At 34.2% G+C, this 19,792-nt stretch overlaps 1 protein-coding gene across 1 annotated transcript in view; it reads right to left on the reverse strand.

The window, feature by feature from the left end:
• Positions 1–255: 255 nt before the first annotated feature.
• Positions 256–19,792, reverse strand: part of ARL5A (ADP ribosylation factor like GTPase 5A) — a 29,221-nt gene continuing 9,684 nt past the window's right edge. Inside the window, exons 2-6 of the mRNA XM_003990761.6 lie at positions 17,791–17,851; positions 16,946–17,093; positions 15,007–15,090; positions 9,591–9,742; positions 256–6,671 (exon numbers count right to left, since the gene is read on the reverse strand). Coding sequence (XP_003990810.1) covers positions 6,623–6,671; positions 9,591–9,742; positions 15,007–15,090; positions 16,946–17,093; positions 17,791–17,851 — 494 coding nt within the window. The 3' untranslated portion in view covers positions 256–6,622. The remainder of the gene's footprint in view (positions 6,672–9,590; positions 9,743–15,006; positions 15,091–16,945; positions 17,094–17,790; positions 17,852–19,792) is intronic.

The raw sequence follows: 19,792 nt of genomic DNA on the forward strand, positions 1-19,792 counted from the left end.
CTGGTCGCTATTTACCTGATTCATGGCCAATTCAAATATCCAGATGAAAAAGATAGAAAGCTCTGTATTTATTATCTAAGTTCCATAAGTCCTTAGAGAAGATTAGGACAATCTTTTCATCATTTGCATAATGCAGCTATCATATCTTTTCAATTGCATTGGCAGATCCCAGCCCTGGCCAGTACGTAAAGCTATCATCACTAAATCTAAACATATTCAGAGAATAAGTCAGAATAAAAACACTGACAACACAGATGTGTGAATAATAATTATAATTAACCCCTTCTAAAAGAAAAGGTATATGTAATAGTACATAATAGAGTAACAATTTAACCCATCTTTTTTTTTTTTTTTTCCTTTTTACTCAAAGCATAAAGCAGAGGCAACACTTCATCCCAGGTTAACATGCAACTTAAAAAAAAAGTTAATATACATATTAAACATGGAAATTCACAAGTAAAACCTTATTTGTCATTTCCCCCCAAACATACCTTAACACGATTCCTTTATTTCTTAATAAACAAGGCCCTACCACTGGTCACCTGACCAATGCCTTACATTTCTGGAGCTTGACAGTTTAGTGAGTTATGGACATAAGAACACTGTTGTAAGTAAACTGAAGTAACACATCTGCGAAGCAGCTGATCAGACTGATTTACCAATTGAGGGGTCTCTACTCCAGTCTGCCACTCCCTCCCAGCCTCTGCAAAAACATAAATATCCTCCAGCCACCATGAAGTTTTCTTGTCAAGAAGGCCCTGAAGCATGATTTCCCTAGTTTTCTAACACACATCAGCAGTGATGAACTACAAAGCACCCACATGCTCAAAGATCCTTACTTTTTGGAATATTCCTTGAGTGCAAAATTTTCTTAGGATTCAGAGAAATGCAAGTTCAAAAAAAGATAAAGAGATAAGACAGATTTTTTTGTCTCTTCATGCATGCAAAGCTTGAGTTAAAACCTTTTATCATATTAGAAATTCCAATACAACAAACCTAAAAACTTTCAAAAGGTTTCCTAATTTCTTTGTTGTATTAAATGTGGCTTCAAGTACGTCAATAAACATAGAGCTCAATTTGGGAGGGGTAGATAGACTACTTACAACATATCTTCATCTAGGCTTCTCTAGGAAAATACAATAAACAAAGAAGACTATAAGAAATGTGTCATCTTTAAAATCAATACTGTTAGTAAAATGTATTTTAAGCACCAATTAAAATTAGTATATGTTTTTCTCATCTCTAGCAACCAAAAGAGCCCTTCTTAGATGTAATTATAGCTTCCTCCTCAATGTGTTACCTTGACAATTAACCCAGAAAATATCTTTAAAAGTGCTCTGCAGGTATTACCTCCTCTCAAAAAACCACAGAGGGACAATATAAGAAAAGTCTACTCCAATCTAAATGGCTACTTTAAGCAAAAATAATTAGAGGAATTCTGTATATCACCAATGTAAGAAGTTTTGGAGAAGAGAGTAGTATACAATTATTTAAAGTCATGTACACATTTCACTTTTCCATGCAAGATGATTTAAAATATAAACACAATGTGGTTGTAAATCACTGAAAATACCGTCAAGTCTCTGCCCCCAGAATTTATAGTCCCACTCTATGGTCAAAAAAAAAAAGAAAGGAAGGAAAGGAGAGAGAAAGGAAGGGAAAGGAGGGAGGTAGGAAGGAAATATGAAAACATAATAGTCTATCAAATATTTTAGTTTGTAAGTAGAATCTAAACAAAGAGGAAGGATTTGTCTTGAGCAACAAAATGCATCAAGATCTAAATGATAAAATCAAAATTACTAACCACTAAGTATGAGGAGAATTAAGAGGATACTCTTATACAAGCAATAAACTTTTACTCAGGTTTTAAAATACACAATACAATCTTCTGTGTGAAAACTATTAAAAAAAAAAAAAAAGAAACAGTTCAGTTTTCTAGCCTCTGCAGTAACTAAAAGGCAATGGCGTGGTTTTATTAGGAATGAGAAGAAATGGTTTTGCTCATGTTTCCTAAACTATGGTTTGTTATCTAGTTTTTTGTTTTGTTTTTTTCCCCTCAAATAAAGCACAAATTGTGACTCAGAAATCCTCAGGGCTGTGCCATCAGTACTCCAAACATATAATACCATAGAAAACACATATAATTTATTAGACGGACTTAAAAACCCACACAAATCAATTTTAGGCACTTCTTGGGTACAGACTATGGGCATCTTCTTTCAAAAAACAGGATATCTAATAGGCAAGACCATAAACTTTAATTTTTAGAACAATACAACAACAATTAAACAATTGATTTAAAAAATTGCATAAGCAACCCAACTGTATCCTGTTATAATTTCTTCACAATTCCACACACCATTTTAGGATTTAATAGAAACAGCCATTTTTTAGCATCGAAAGTTTTAAAACTCTCCTTCCTTTACTTCACCGATATGGTCTTAAAACTCATATATTCTTTGAGGAAGCATGATATACAAGTTCTACTTTTATATAGGTAGAACTTTAAATTAGTATTTTTTATACTGTGTCTATATCTATACAGAATCAACATATTATGGTTGATGATTTTGATATCTTCTAAAGTCCACTTCAACAGGTTTATTTTGTAAAGATAGGCTTCTCATTACTAATTCTTTTAGACATCTAATGTTTATCTGTGTTCTTTAAGTAAACATGAGGAAAAAAACAGAATGTGAGCTATGGTTTTAAGGATATCTTCAGGGTAAATACTGCATATACATATGGTTTGGCATCTTTTTCTAACTCAAATAGTTTTATGGGTATCCTCCAAAATGTAATCGATTTTTGGTAATGGGAAGACAACATGCACATAATGTAATCCCTTCCGTGCGTAACTAGCAGCTTAAGGAGCTGGCAAAGTCTAGGTAGTTCTGTTATCTTTCTGAATCTGCTTTTCAGCATATGAAGCTAAAATTAAGAAACATTAAAATGTTAAATACAGTATGAAGGATTTTACTACTGGCTTTTATTTGCTGTATATACAGCAAGCCAATCTTCTGATATACCCCACAACCCTGACAATACACTCTTAATGAGCAAAGTACAAATCAATACATAAACCCAGTAGTGGGGACACAGCCAAAAACTAGAGAACCTACTTAGAAACTGGTGGTTTGGGGAACAACGGCTGTAAGGCAAAGTTCAGAATACCTCCAAGACTGAGTAACATACCTTCGCTGATTGTGAATGAAGATACAGGAGAGCAAGGGATGGCTGAGCTATGAGAAAGCTGATCCTGAAGCAGGAAGTTTTAGAGTACATTTGGACATCTGGGAGGGGTTACTAAGTCATGCAAAGAAACCTTGCCTCTACCCAGCCTTGAAAGAGGGACTGATGCCAAGATACAACTGGGCAATTGAGAGAAGATGACCCCAAAGTCCACAGGATAATCTGGGATGTGCTGCTATCCTCTATATACAAAGTAGAACACATTACAGATATATTCCCAAAAATGCCTGCAGAGAAAACTAGAAAGCTGTCTATAGGTTTTCTATTTACATTAATATAAACAGATTTTGAGGTTGTCTGTACTGTATGTGGTTGCTGTAGTCACAGCAAGAAATGTAAAGTGCCTATGAGAGAGGACAATAAAATCCCATTTCCAGGCATCTTAATTCTATACACTCAGACAATAAAGAAAAGAACATCTCAGGGACTTCCTGCCTTTCCTCAAGCTCCCTGTATTTTCTGTTAACTACCTACTAGGCACTTCGTAAAGGCCAGAAACAACACTCTTCCATCTCATGCCACACTTCTAAAATCACTTTAACTATCTGCATTAAAAATGCCAAGCAGCAGTGCTAAAGCACTTTATTCTTAAGGCAAAATGTCATATTCCATACCCACTTCCCCCTGTCCCCCAAACCACCTGCCTTCACTATATTCTTTGCCCATCATGAGAGCCAAAGAAGTTAGAAAGAACTGAAAATTTTCAAACGAGACTCCTCAATATAATGTGTAAGATATACTTTATAAATGCTATTATCACAAAATTAAACACATTTAAATGCTTATAGCATATGGTTACTTTTATCAAGATATCAAGAATAAGTGTATGACTTTCAAAATTAATATCAAACACGGGATATTTAATCCAGCCACATGTACAGGGGTATGAGGCTTTGTTCTTTTCAGAGGTAAGCACAATGACTCTAAATAAGATGATTGTTTACCCCCAAAAGTAGCATATTAAAAACCAAAAGCATTGCCCTTCACTTAATTCTACTTAAACTACATATAAATTGCCAATATAACTATTCATAAGGCTCGTCATCATATTTGGAAAGAATACTGTTAAAATTATCTTGATGTATATTTATACATGAATTAAAATTTTTTCCTCATTGTAATTTTGGTTTTATGTACAAGCATACAGGTACAACCTTATTTCTAATGCTTGGCCTAGAAAGGTAGAATGTCACAAAAAATAATGTCTCATAAATGTGGTATAAGACTTCATGCATTCCCATGATGCCATGTCAATAACCTACTACACTAAACCAACTGTAACAATGCAGTGCATGCTTTAAACATCCAATTAAGAATAAATTTTAGCCAACAGCTTGTCGACAAGGGAATGTGCTGGTATACTGCTGAATTCACATGGCAGTAACCCACAAGACTAAACCATGAAAATTCAAATTAAAAGATAAATAGGGTAAAAGATGTAGATTTGCTGGACTACTTTACAGAATATTTATCTCAGATGAAAATGCAACATCTGCAAAATGGACCTGGGTTTTTAAGGGAGTTTTTAATATAAAACAAGTGATTCCTAATAGTGATTTGAAAAGTATGAGAACATATGAACAAATAAAGCTTAGTAATTTAGAATTTACTTTTGCAAAAGCAAGTTGACAAATATTAAAATGTTATACTTGCATTATGAACATTATAATATAAATATAAAACGCAAAACATCCACTGTTAAACACTGATCTCCCATGCCTGACTTGGATTTAGCTACTGAGTATATTATATTTTACAGAAAGAAACTTTCAAAGTTTTGTCAATGCTTGTAGTATATACTATTACTCCTCATCAAAATCTGCGTGAAATCCAAAAGGCTCATATTCAAGGTAGTTACTTCTCTTCTTGAATATTCTAAAACATGCCACTTTGGATCAGCCTTCAGATTTTCAGGGCATGAAACATACACAAAGAGAGTACCCAAAACTATGTGTGAACACATTTAGGATAAGTCTGTTTACAATTACAATAAAAATACCTTCAACCTTCATATCTTTCCATTTTCAGTGAAAAACAAAACACCCTAACCAAACATAAGATATTTGGGGCCAAGTTACTTCTTTGTAAAAATAATTTATCATGTGTTGATCGACTTTTTAAACCAAACTCTTAAAAGCATTAAAAAAATTGTGTTTTATAGCTGTCGATGCATTCATGTTGGTTAGTAAGAAGTGAAAAAGAAAAAAGTGTAGAAACAAAAAAATCTCAAAAGTATCCCAACTCCAGAAATAAGAAATTTTCAAATTAAGAAATAACCTTTGTTGCTTAGAAAATAAGTACTTTTCATCTCAAACTCACTCTAAATGCTTGTATAATTCAATACCTAAGAAGACTCTAGGTAAATTATTTTGTAATATTTATAGGATGATACTTCTCTGGGTAGGCATATTTTACACAATAGCTTCCAATTAATGCGGGAAAAAAATCACTTGATAATTTTAATAATTAATGATTGACTGATTAATGGATTAACATTTTTCTCAGTAATTCAGATGGCATAGATCCAACAAAGGGAACAAGGATTGCTCAATGTGAAATTCTGTCCATTCGTAACACTAAGCCAAAAATTTGTAGATACTCCACTCAGATTACATGTTTTCACGTATGTAATTTGAACAACAAAAAAATAGGTACAAAATGTCGAGCTTTCTCCTTTTCTTTCTTTTTCGTTCGTTCTTTCTTTTTTTTTTCAGAGCAGTTCAATGATTTTGGGGGTTAGTTAGTACAATACAGAGAACACAGGGGAAAGCACAAAATGGCACTTAACACCACTGCCAGTACTCATCTCATTACGTTTATAACTAAGGATAGTATTACCTTTTGTGTTATTTGCTTTTCTTCAGAACATAAATCAAAGCCATAAACTTGAACTTGAGGTATATACACAATAGATACACAACCTTATGCAAAATACTTTTCATAAGTAACCTTACATTTTAAAATATTGGAAACTGAATATCTGTGCTGATTTGTATTCTGACTTAATGGAACAAGAAGAGAACAACATTCAACTAGGGAGGCCTATACTGACAATAAAGCTCTTAAAGTTAGAAATGTCTCCTTCTCCCTTTGTACTTACCACAGGCTACACAATGTCCTGAGAGGATTCATTATGAGAAAAATGGCAATCACAGCTTTAAAGACCTTGCTTTGGAAGGGACTAATGAGAAAGCAGATTGGAAAATGAGACTTCATCTTTGTTCTCAAATAAGTGGTCTTAATTATTCTTCTTATAGAAAAAGTTTAAATCAGTTTATTATAAATATATCTAAACCATTAATTTTTGCAGCTTTCAGATAAAGTCCAGCACTTCGTTTATACAAAGTCTATGAGAAGAGGTCAGTAGAGATCATCTAATCTTAAGTCGTGACATCATCCATTCAAGTCCTTGGCATAATCTATAAAGAATATAAAAATCACTTGATTAAATTCAACTAAAAAACTATGAACAACAAACTAAAAGAAGATACCATTTTTCATTTACCTAAACAACAACGATTAAAAAAATCATTAATACCCAATGTTGGTGTTACTGTGGTGAAGCCATACTCTCATACACACATCCATGTTTTTGGTTCTTTTTTGTCTCTAGTGCCTAGGATACTGTCTGACACATAAAAGGAGCTGAGTAATTATACAATGAATATCCACAGAAAATAATTTAGCAATGTGTATCAGAAATATTTAAAATATCAATACTCTACCTTTTTTCTACTTCTAGAAATATATTCTAAAAAAACCATCAGACACAAGGACAGGTTGATGTATAAGACTGTTCAAAGCATTTTTAATGGGTAAAGGTGAAATTTAACTACTTAGAAATAGAGAAAATTAAATTATAGAACATTCATATGATGAAATATTAAAAACTTCCTTTCGAAGACTATATTACAGTATGATAAAATGCTCACGATATAAATGAGGTAAAAGTGGCAGGATACTAAACTAAATATGTAGCTGAGCTGCTAAAACAAAGTATATTTGTAATATGTATATTACATCTGTATATTTAAAAAATTTGAAGGAAATAAAGTCTCTCATCACTAATACTAGTTACTACTGAATAAGGTGTAATTGAACGCAATGCAAAATACAGAAAGAAATGTTCACTATGATAAAACAAACTAAATGTTTACCAAGAGTAAAATTATATTATAACAAGAAGACTGTTAAAGACTGTTATATAATTATCTATGAGGAAGTTTGATGGGTATGAGAAACCATGCTATCGCACTTAATTGAAAAACACCACAACCCAGATTTTTTGTGGAAGTATGAATCTAATATTATAAAAGAAGAAAAAAAAGAAGAAATCACAATGAGGTTAAAAAAAAATGGTTATTTCAGTGTTGGCCCATACTTTCCCTCCTGTTACCAGATTCCTTACTTTTAAACTACTAACAGGAAATGGTACAAAAAATAAGCAAACAGATTAACTCCAAACTGTTAAATGAACAGAAGTTACCTAATAGCAAACTAGAAACCATGCTAAGCATTTAATATCCATTATCTTAATCTTTACAATGTTGAGACCAGAACCCTTCCCATACTACAAGAGGGAATCCAGGCTTAAAAGATGCTAGTAAATGGAAGAGGTGGGGGTCAAAATGCCAACCAATACTAAAACCAAGAATTTAGATCAAGGTGGCTAGACTGCAGAAGGGAAACATTTTCACCCAAACCAAACATTTCCACTTGATAACTACTGCAAAGGGAAGCCCCCATAAACCCAAAAATTGAAAAGATATATGATCATTCATTGATTTCCTCTTTTAAGAATGAAATTGCCAGGGTTCATATCCATCCTAACTAATGATGTATTTTCCACACAATTACTCAAAGTATGTAAGTCAATCATCTACCAATTCTAGATGATCTTCTTTGCTGTCAAATTTATTAAAATCAGTGCTTTTGCTTAAAGAGACCTTTGGTAGACAAAGACAATGTATAAAGATATATCTATAACTATAAATGTATCTTAACATGTATTAAATTATTTGACAAAGAAATATGCAATGGATAAGGTATTTTTTTTTACCTAAATGAGGATGTGGACAATTGGTATTATTTGTGACTTTTTAAAATGCACATATTTGCTTTCTTAAGGTTCTAATTATGCTCTATCAAATGTCTGTCATCAGGTAATACTGCCTTCTAGTTCACTAAGATTCAGCTTCAGCTCCATTTAATTCGTTTTTTCTCTGCTTTTAAATAGATACATGAGGGATTCTAAATAGAGGTCTTAAATTTGGGGTTGAGGTTCTTCTGATGTTAGGTTAAGAGCAGAAGCTTGAGGCAGACACAGATGAGTTAGCTGAAGTGAGAGAAATTCTCTTCCTCACAAGACCAGGGTGAAGGGTGAACCAATATAATGGATTACTGAAGCTATCTTATCTCTGCCCCGAGCTTCTGCCCTTTCCAAGTACCTGAAGATCCTCAACTTCAAATGTAAGACCTCTAATTAGAATCTTCATCTCCAATTTATTTTTCACTGCTTTTAAATATATACAGATCCACCATATTTTGGAAAAACTACACCAAAAATCTTAATTTGCTCATCTTTCTAGCTCTTTATCCTATTTCTAACCTCCTTTATTCCATCTCTCCTAACAGCATTCTCTCCATCCTCCTGATCCTTGACCTTACATTTGGCAATGCTGACAACCACATCTTTCTTGAAATCCTTTCAGGTCTGGGCATTAGACTAGGGCAAAATTCTACTGTAGGCACCTACCTTTCCTTCCCAAACCAGGGACACACTCTCTCCAATTCTAACTTTTTTTTTTTTTTTTTTTACGTGCAGCGACCTCCTCTTGACAAAATGAGTGGCAAAATGGTAGCAAAATGAGTATTCCCAAATTAGTCTTACATTTGAACCCTTTTCTAGTTCAGCTTCTTTATGGATAAAATGCAAACTAAAGACACTTGGTCCACCAGATTATTACGAGGAATAAATGATACACCTGATACATGATACACCCTATGAAAAGCACTGGAGACACAGACTTGCTACAGTGTTAAATCCCACCATCAGTGCACGAACAGTTTCCTGACTTGTCGAGCTCTCCTTCACACTTCCATTTCCCTGAATCCCTACAGCAACTCTATCACCTACACGTTCACATGGATTTGTTCAGTATGTTCATATGTATTACGTGTATGTTACAGGTTTTATTTATAGAACCAAGGTAAAACTCTAATTATAGATATAGATTATCCCTTACGTTGTTTTATACATGGTAGCCTAAATATTTATTGACTTTAAGAAAAAATACATGTTTGTAAACTAAATACATGTTTTCTAAAAGACCTCTTACCCCTCGCCAGTAAGAGCACAGCATGCTTGGATATGCCACTGGTGATCTTTAATAGAAGTTAATTTCAAAAACTGGGAGATTTCTGCTACAGTCATGCATTCTTTAACATCTTGTTTATTAGCAAAAATCAGCAATCCAGCTTTTCTTAGGTCCTATAAAAGCAAATAAAACTGTAAAAAGGCCAGTGCATTTTTATTCACAGATTTTCCAACTTAAACAAATACTTTTGACAATCTTTTAACCTAGAATTCGACTACCTGACATAAAAGCATCTCATGGCTCTGATGCTGATAGATGGCAAACTTAAAACTAAGCACATTTTAAATAAACACATCTGTATTTGTATGGATTTACGTATTTCTTATAGCCCTAAATTACATTTTTTATGGTCCCAATTGCTATATTTAACAATAGTCATGACTTCAAATACATATTTACCCCTTCCCCTAATCCAAAACTAGGTTTCCATGGCCAAGAGCTACTCTTTAGCCTGGCACTCAAGAACTTTTCAAAATTTTACCCCTATCTATTCTTTAGGTACCCATACCTAAAGCTAGTATCTTCTAGGTGCCTAGGAAACACACTATGTACGCCTTAGGGCCTTAGAGCTTAATTCTCAGTTGAGAAGTGCTATCCTAAACCAATCCTATTCTTCTGAGACCTAGCTCCTCTTTGTCCATGTAGATTCCTTAGATTTGAATATTCAATACGGCCATTTTGGACTGGCATTAAACTTAACAAATTTCCCAATTAGACAGTAAGTTCTACCACTTCTATGTTCTGCCTCTGAAGCAAATTCTTTAATCTTACTGAATTTGTTCTTCATAACATTTATTGAGTATCTAATCTGAGCAAGACACCCATTATGTTAACCATTTTCCAAATAAAATCTCTTTTAATACTCACAGGATTCCTGCAAGGTAGGTCTTACTATTCCCATTTTATAGATAAGGAAACTAAAACTCAGCAGTAAGTAACTCATACAAGGTTATACAGCTACTCAATGACAGAACCAGGTTTGAGCTGAGATCTTCCCACTATACCTGCTGCACCTCATCTATAAAATTCTGAGACTATCACCTACCTCCTGCGGATATAGTTTGAATGAATGAACTACTACATGAAAAACACTCAGTTCAGTACCTGGCTTCAGGTAACAGTTCAGTAAATGTTAGTTCGCTTACTGTCCTGAAAACGTGGATCACCTTTATCTTTGTGCATACCCCAAACTGACTGGTCTAATGTTTTATTCACAAAGCAGGCCAATGGTTAGTCATCGCCTTTTGCTCTATCCTACCCTCCCCTCTCCCATTTTTAAAGACGGAAACTTCTTTGATAATCTGCTGAAAGTCATGGACCTTTTCCTCATAAAAATGTATATATGTATATATGCAAAAAAAAGTTTATATGTAATTTTAGGGTGTTAATAGATACTCTAAAGTCCATTCATGGTTCCTAGATTAAGAACCCATGATAGATGCACTCATATATATGTGTGTGTATAGATACACGCGCACACGCGCGCGCACACACACACACACACACATATATGGAGAGATACTGAGAAAACTAAGGTTTTGGTGCTGTGCTTGCAAGTTTTCTCAACTGTGCAGAATGACATCTTTATAGGATATTTTTATTTCAATCATGTGTATCTGTGTCTGAAATAAGAAAGTCTTTAGTAGATACAAATTGACATTGCTCCACATTATTTTACTCTTATGAGAACATAGTTTCAACAATTTATACGATTTTATTTCTGATGTCAATAAAAAATATAAATAGTAAATTTCTTATTTGTTAAAAGGAGTCATGCAAAATGTTTTATACAACAATCAAGACAGACTTTTAGCTACAGCGCCCTCTCCAGGATGGCAGCTATGCTACCATGGTTAATGACAGTTACCTGAAAAACAGGGTCAGAAAAGGATACTCTAGAATGTTAAGTTTTAAGATTTTATGTTCAATTTATTTCACCTATGTTCAGTTCACCTGTCTTATAAACAAGGCAAAAAGTTGAAGGGATGGGCTATAACCAGGATATCTATTATATTCATTATCAAGGATCAAGTACTTTTTCTCCTACCCTAAATGGAAAATAGCATACTTATCAATAGTTGATATGTGGCTGGATCACTGAGTAGATGGACTTTCCATGGAATGTAATCCTTATCTTCCTATCTCCCAGGTTTCAATACCTCTTACTAGTATATGCTGAAATCTTATATAGGTCAGGATTGCTAATGCTGGCATGTTTAAAGAGCACATTTCTGACATTAGAAATACCTGGCACAAGTTGAAACACATAGTTTATGCTATATTATTTGTATATAATCTATACTCATCACTCTTAGTGATGAAATTATTCGAAGAAGCCCCTGGACTAAAAATTGAAGAACAAAAAATAAAGCCATTCTATTGAAAGATTTCAAAGTAAAACCCATATTGAATATAATTTTTCTAGATCTCATAGGTTCAAGTTTTTTTATTTGGGGTTCTTATTTCTTTTTCATTTTTTTAAGTTTATTAATTTGAGAGAGAGTGCATGTGCATGTGTGCACAAGCAAGTGGGGACAGGTAGAGAGAGAGGGAGAGAGATTCCCAAGCAGGCCCTGCACTGACAGTGCAGAGCCCGAAGCAGGGCTTGAACCCATGAACTGTGAGGTTATGACCTGAGCTGAAACCAGGAATCTTAAATGACTGAACCACCCAGGTGTCCCAGGTTTCTTGTTTTAAAAAAACAAACAAACAGCTATTTTCCCTATTTTTAAGCAGTATTTAGCAAGAGAAGAAAATCTTCCTTTACTTTTTTTATTAAATAACTTCAGGATCAATTATACATTATGCTAACAGAAAAGAGATATATTGGATTAAGGCTGTTCATCAACTGGACTTAGCAAGAGGTCAAAGTACAAGGTGAACAGTGGTGATTTTTATCTATTAGCCATTTTAAACTTTGAAAAACTTTCTGCTACCTGTTACAGATTGTTGCTAAGAGTCTAAAAATATTTTTTCATTTAGTGAAAAAGATGAATAATTGCAGCACACGCAAGACATATTTATTTAGCATCTTCCATATGCCTTATGCAGTTGTCAATATGTTTCTCCAAGCTTCATTTGCAAAGATAATTCCTAGAAGTTGAGTTACTCCAAATAAAACGTCATCTACCCTTTTGTGTTTGGAATGATTTTAAAATTCATGATCTTCAAAGTTTTGCACTTCATTTAAGATGAAGCTTTCGGAAATATTTAAAATCATTTTATAGTTTTATGGTTTTGTATTCAGTAATACAGATAAAGCATCATTAGTGATGGTAAAAAGATTTTGTTGGTTGCTATGATATATAAGAAACATCTGACTAACCCCATGTCAAAATCTGTCTTTCACTCACACATTCTCATTCTTTGATCCATTTGCCCCTTTTCAGATTTCTGCCTATTTGGCTCTTTCTGACCCTATTAATTGGTTTAATCCAGCTCCCAACTTCATCTGTAATTCCTTTCTTCTCTGGCACTCTCCCCATTCAGTCTCTTTCACTTTCCAACTAGGCCTTATTTCTGTCTTTTTTTCTTTTCTTCTTAGCAAAGAGTCTGAATAATGAGAATATTTAAGTTGAAATCCTGGCTCTTAAAAATCTGGTCAAGTCAAATAAATTTTCAGGACCTCACTGTACTCATCCATTACAGATGAGTAACATCCACAAGAGAGGAAGTGACCAGCTCAATTTAATGTCCCCAGCTAGTAAAATTCAATGACTTTGAGTCCTACGACTGAGCTCTTTGATCCTGCTATATATTGGCCAATTAGAACAAGGATCAAAGAAGAAGACTATCTGTTAAGAGTATAAAAAACATACTCAAGATACAAATACATTTGTGTCTTCTTTTTCTTTTTCCTAAATCTTCAAACAACAATAACTCCTTGGTGTAAAATACAAAAGGAAAATTAAAAAAAAAAGAAAATCCTTAGTTTTCTACCTTTTTTATAGTTTATTTTTTGTTTCCCAAACTAGAATCAAAACTCGTTAAATGCATGAATAGCAACAGGTATTATCTTTTTTAAAAACCCAAGGGGTTTCACAAAGCTGCCAGAATGAATCCAAGACAGGAGAAGGTGCATCTTTGGTGGGCGTGATCACCACATGGAAAACAGAACTTCAATTAATACAACCACTTTATTAGGTGTCCTTACATCTTGACCAGATGCCAGAAACATTCCAAAATTCCTAATGCAAATCTCAAAAGCAAATCATCAAATCAATATTAAAATTAACATAAAACTTCCTTACAGATACACCAGCTTTTTTAAAGCTTTGTTAAAATTCCACTAAAATTAACAGTTACACATACAAATCTAAACATTAATTTTTCTATTTCTGTCTATAAATATGAGTTAAGAATGTAGTATCTGTTGGGTTCCTGGGTGGCTCAGTCGGTTAAGCGGTCAACTTCAGCTCAGGTCATGATCTCAGTCTGTGAATTCAAGCCCTGCATCAGGATCTGTACTGACAGCTCAGAGCCTGGAGCCTGCTTCAGATTCTGTGACTCCCTCTCTCTCCTGCCATCTCCCCCACTTGCACTCTGTCTCTCTCTCAAATATAAATAAACATGAAAAAAAGAGTGTAATATCTGCAATAAAAGGCACACAAAAAAAATCAACTGCTACTACAGTAAATATTATATGATTTTATAACTTATTATTATTAACTATATTGTTTAGTTTATTTCATTTTTAAATCATGCTACCTATAATAATTCTCAAAGACTAAGAAAATGTGGCTAGTCACGTAGTTTTGTTTGTTTACTCAAAGGGACAATATCAGAGAAACCTAAGAGCGACAACATTTAAGTATTAGTCTGATAACTAAGTTACAATCAAGCCTTACTAAATGTCCATGAGACCTTAAAATCTCATTTCTAGTGATAACCTTCTATATAATTATTGTTATAAAAGGCAAAATGAAAGCCAATTTAGGTCTTTTCACCCAGGAAAACTTCTAGACCAAATTAATCTAGGATAAAAGAAATAGAAATCTATAACTGACTCCACAATCTTTCTGTTGTTTCCAGATACACTTCCAATTTGGGAAGTGTCAAACTGATAAAGCAGAATGGCCAACAGATTTAAGCCCGTATTTAAATCTGAAGTACGGGCACTTGGCTGGTTTAGTCAATACAGCATGTAATTCTTGATCTCAGGATCATGAATTCAAGCCCCACACTGGGCATAGAGCTTACTTAAAAAACCTGTTTTACAAAAATTAATAAGTAATATTATTTAAAAAATAATAACAAATAAATAAATATTTGAAGTAATATCGTAACAAGAAAGTAGAAAGAACAAATGTGATAGCAATATCTCTCACACACACACACATATACACACACACACACACAATGCCAGAATTCTACTTACCTCATGGGCTAACATTTTATAGAGTTCTTCTCTAGTTACAGAAATTCTTTCTCTGTCTGTACTGTCCACAACAACAATTACAAACTAAAATAATTACAAAAAAATAGTGATTACACAATTCAATATTCATAAAATTTATAAAGTACTTAATTGATTTACAGACCACAAATACCAAGAAATTAGAGCCTCATGGTATGGTGTTACTGGAAAACCAGAGATACCTTCTATATACATTGTGAAGCCTGAAGGTTTGATCCATTTCTATTCAAATATCATTTGCTCATTTTTAAGAGAAAATAAGAGAAAAAAGAATACAATGCTAACACTATTAGAATGTTAGTTCTACTACTCCGTTAATATTCTACTCCATTAATACTACTCCGTTAGTATTCTAACCAATATACATGTTTGTTTCTAAATTAATGTCTTGAATGGTAATGAGCTTGTATCCAACTACGTGCACTACAGTCAATATGAAAAAAATACAGTGAAGCTAATATAATGTACGCTAATTAGACTTTAATAAAAAAAATCTTACTGAGAAAAAATATGAAAAAGAATACATTATAATCCTAGATTTTAGATATTTCTACAGATATTATTTATTAATATCGATCTGAAACTCTAAAAGGGCATGATACGGGAGTAATGTGACAGTTAAATCAACTTTTAAAAATCAACAAAGGAAAGAATACATCTATTGAAATCCATGCTTCTCTTGTTTATGTAAATGGTACCTGCTGTCTGCCTGCAAGCACAACTCTTTCTTGAACTAATGATGAGACTAGGGTCAGAAGATGTAGTGAGACCTGTGAAGGAGCCAAGGAGGACTGAGCTACACTGTACCTCTTCTTCACCTGCACGAGTACCAAGAACCACCATGGAAGCAGAACCCGAAACAGTCACTTTATGATGGCACTGGTGATGCCCAGGTTAACTCTGCTTATAAAGAACAAGCACTATGGATTTTTTAAAACCAGCTTTCCATTTCCAGATAAACCACTGTTAATTTTCAGAGTCTTTTCTATTTATCAGATGTCATTAACCATATGGCAGATGGCTAAGAGAACTGCTACTTTACCTCTTCTTTCACTTGACACTCACCTAAGACCCATCCTATTCTAAGGCATTTTAATAAAACCATTAATTTTTAAGATGTTGTCATAACTTTGATACTTGCAGCATTATACACAGAAATACTAACCATATATACCTTTCCTTCTCCAAAATACATGATCAAATGCTTAGCAAAGTGTTAGGGGATCAGGTCATTAGAGACAATTAATAGTGTCTTAATGATACAATATACATCTTTATATACATTTGGAGTTTTATAATCAGTACTACAAAAACAACTGTCACAATAAATTGAACTTTCAATTTACAAGGTCTATACAATAAAGGTCTCAAATGTCATAGGTCTGAATTGCCTCTTGGGAAATAACATATAAATAAAAACATATGATTTATGTCCAAATTGCTTTATAACCAAAAGAAGAATTATTTCATGTGCAATTGTGCTGCATAAAAGAACATACATAGTAAAGGTCTGGCCAGGATTCAAGCCTCCAGAACCCTCTCATTTAACTAGGATTTTCTGTATGCAGACAAAAATAAATACTGAGAGAGAAATAAAATGACAAAGTGTGAGATTGAACTTACTGTAAAAACAACTATTTAAGATGAGTTCTGGGATCCATACATAATCAGACTAATCAATCACCCCTTCATTCCATTTCTCCCTATAGACAGGTTCAATGAGAGTGGATATACAGAACAATGACCCTGAAACAGGGAATCAAAGATTCTATCATGTTTAAATTCTACTTTTATTAACATATTGGGATATTTCAAAAAGATTAATTATAAGAGTTCACATCTAGAAGATATTTCCCAAGCATTCTGTTCTTAGAAGTTTTAGTATATTAAGAAACATTACCTCTGTGTTAGTATAGTAAGTGTTCCAGGAAGAACGAAGAGATTCTTGACCACCAATATCCCACATTAAGAAACGTGTATTATTAATCACTATTTCTTCTACATTACTTCCAATTGTAGGTGATGTATGTACAACTTCATTCATAGAACTAGAAAAAAAAAAGTTCAAATATATTACAATTAGCAGGGAAGCTAGATTGTTTGAGCATTTTGCAATCAAAGGATAAATCAGCATGAGTTTTCATATTTTATATCCAAATGGCCCTTTCCCACTAGCTCAGAAGAGTAAGGTAAGGGTTGGGGCATCTGGGTGGCTCAGTCCTTAAGCATCTGACTTTGGCTCAGGTCATGATCTCATAGATCATGAGCTTGAGTCTCACACCGGGTAAGCACATGCCCTGCTTTGGGGGGAGCATGAGCTCCACTTCAGGTGAACACCAGCCCCGCCTCAGGTGAACGCCACTTCTCTGTCTCTGTCCTTCACTCACTTGTGCCCTCTTTTTCTAGAAAAAAAAAAAAAGGAGTGAGGTAAGGGTTTAAACAGGGATGGAACTAGGTAGTGGATGATCCGGAATACTCTAGATTGAATCCCAGAAACTATATAAACAATATTTCTCTACTTTCTATAAGTAAAAATACTGAACAACATGCTCTACATCATATAAATTTCTAGCTGTCCTACAACAGTTGCTTAAATCTGGCTCCTGGTTTAGAGTCAACCTGACTTCTTACAGAATATTTTAGGTTCCATATAACTTTTTATTGCTTTTGCTAATCAAATATTACCCAGGCAGAAAAAATAATTATGAATGATAAAATAAAAATTTTAAACTAGTTAATACTTACAACTGGTAAAGAATGGTAGTTTTCCCTGCATTATCCAGCCCAACAATGATAACTTTGTGCTCTGAAATTAAAAAAAAAAACATTAATCATTTATTAATTAAAAACAAAAATAGGCCATTTAAGTTCTAACTGTGAATTTTAGGCATCAACTGGGTACATAGTGGGGTGGGGTAAATTAGAAAAAAAGGTCAGCCTTTAAATCTGGTAGCAGAAGGCCAGGTCCCATCATAGATAACCGTAAACTGAGCACATTTAGACCACAGAATTGTTCTAACACCCAATCTAACCAAATTCTAAGGTTAGAATTTGTTCTAACCAAATCTAACGACGTATGGCTATGGTGGCAGCGACTCCCTCTCCCTTGGCTTCTATGACACCACTTTCTCCAAGTTCTCTTCCACTCTCTCGATATATATAGATTTTTTACCACAGATTCCTCTTCCTTGGGTCTTCCTTCAAAAACATTCATGTTTCCCAAAGCTGTCTTCTTCCATTCTCTTCACATTTTATTTAGCAGGCGCTCTTAGGGCCTATCTAGTTCTATGCTATCTAAAAACTATTCCAAAGATAGTATGTGGAAGAAGCTCATTTCCAAAGATGGTGTCTGTATAGTCTCCTCCCTTCCCTGATTCCATGTGAATCTGAGCTGGTCCTGTGACTCACTTTTAACCAAAAGAATATAGCAGAAGTGATGCTGTGTGACTTCAAGCCTAGACCATTACAAACCTTGCAGCTGCCTGGCTCTCTTGGACAACTACCCTTGGAGTAAACTGGACACCATGTAACAAGTCCTACTATCCCCAAACCACTATATACATAAGTCAGAAAGCCTAAGCTGATCATGTGGCTTGACCCTGTGGAGACAGATCACCACATGGTTGCCCCAGCTGTTCTAGCCATTCCAGATGAGATGCCAGACACACAAATAAAGAAGCCATCTTGGATATGTAGCCAGGTCAAGCTATAGATGACTCTAGTTCTAGATGTTAACTGCAACCAAATGAGAATCCCAAGCTAGAACTTCCTAGCTGAGCTCAGTCAAATCACAGAACCATGACAGATAAATGATAAATTATTGCTTTAAGTCACAAAATTTAAGAGCGGTTTGTTACGCAGTGGTAAATAACACAAGCACTATGGAAAAAGACATGCAATTATGTGATCTTGGGCAAATGACTTATTTCTCTAATCCCTAAGTTTTCTCGCTATAAAACAGGGACAACAATACCTATCTTTCAGAGTTGTATAATGATTAAGATAGCACATGAGCAGTGCCAACCACTAAGAAAGATTGTTCCTAATCCCAAATCTCTCCTAAACTCCAACCTATCTAGTAGACACAGTGCCACTCAACATATCCCAAACCCAACATTCAAACCTTTTTCTAATTCTATTCTACCTAATTTGCTTAATGGCATTACCACAAATTCAGTTGCCCCTGGAGCTTATTCAATGTTTCCCTCAACCCCAACAACTAATTTGTCACCAAGTTCTATGGATTCCACCTCAAAAATATATCCTGAACCTGCCTCCTTTCACCGGTCCTAGTTGTAGTCCTTCTCATTTCTTATTGTAAAACCTTCCCTAAGTAGACTGTCTCCAATCCACCTTCCCACTGTTTTTACAGTAACTGTTCTACACTATAAAGCTGATACCACCACTCTTATTGAAATGATGGCTCTCCATTTTGACAGAAAGACATGGCACAAGTTCTCAGCCTTGTAAATAAAGACAGTCATAACTGACTAAGCTCCGGCTTTATCTCTCACCACTACCACCAGGTACCTAGGCTGAAATTCAAGCCATTCTCCCCACATAAGCTGCCACATGTCTTTACAGCAAACATTTCTCTACCTCTACTCGGTTTTTCCCAGAGCCAGAATTATCTTCTCCAATTCTCCATTTAGGGAATTCCTACTAATCTTTTAAGTTTAGTTTTCCCCCCAAAATCACTTTCTCATGCTTTTCCACAATATCTCTAACTAGCACTTATCATTAACTA

Source organism: Felis catus, chromosome C1 (genome assembly GCF_018350175.1).
Source record: "Felis catus isolate Fca126 chromosome C1, F.catus_Fca126_mat1.0, whole genome shotgun sequence".
NCBI lineage: Eukaryota > Metazoa > Chordata > Mammalia > Carnivora > Felidae > Felis > Felis catus.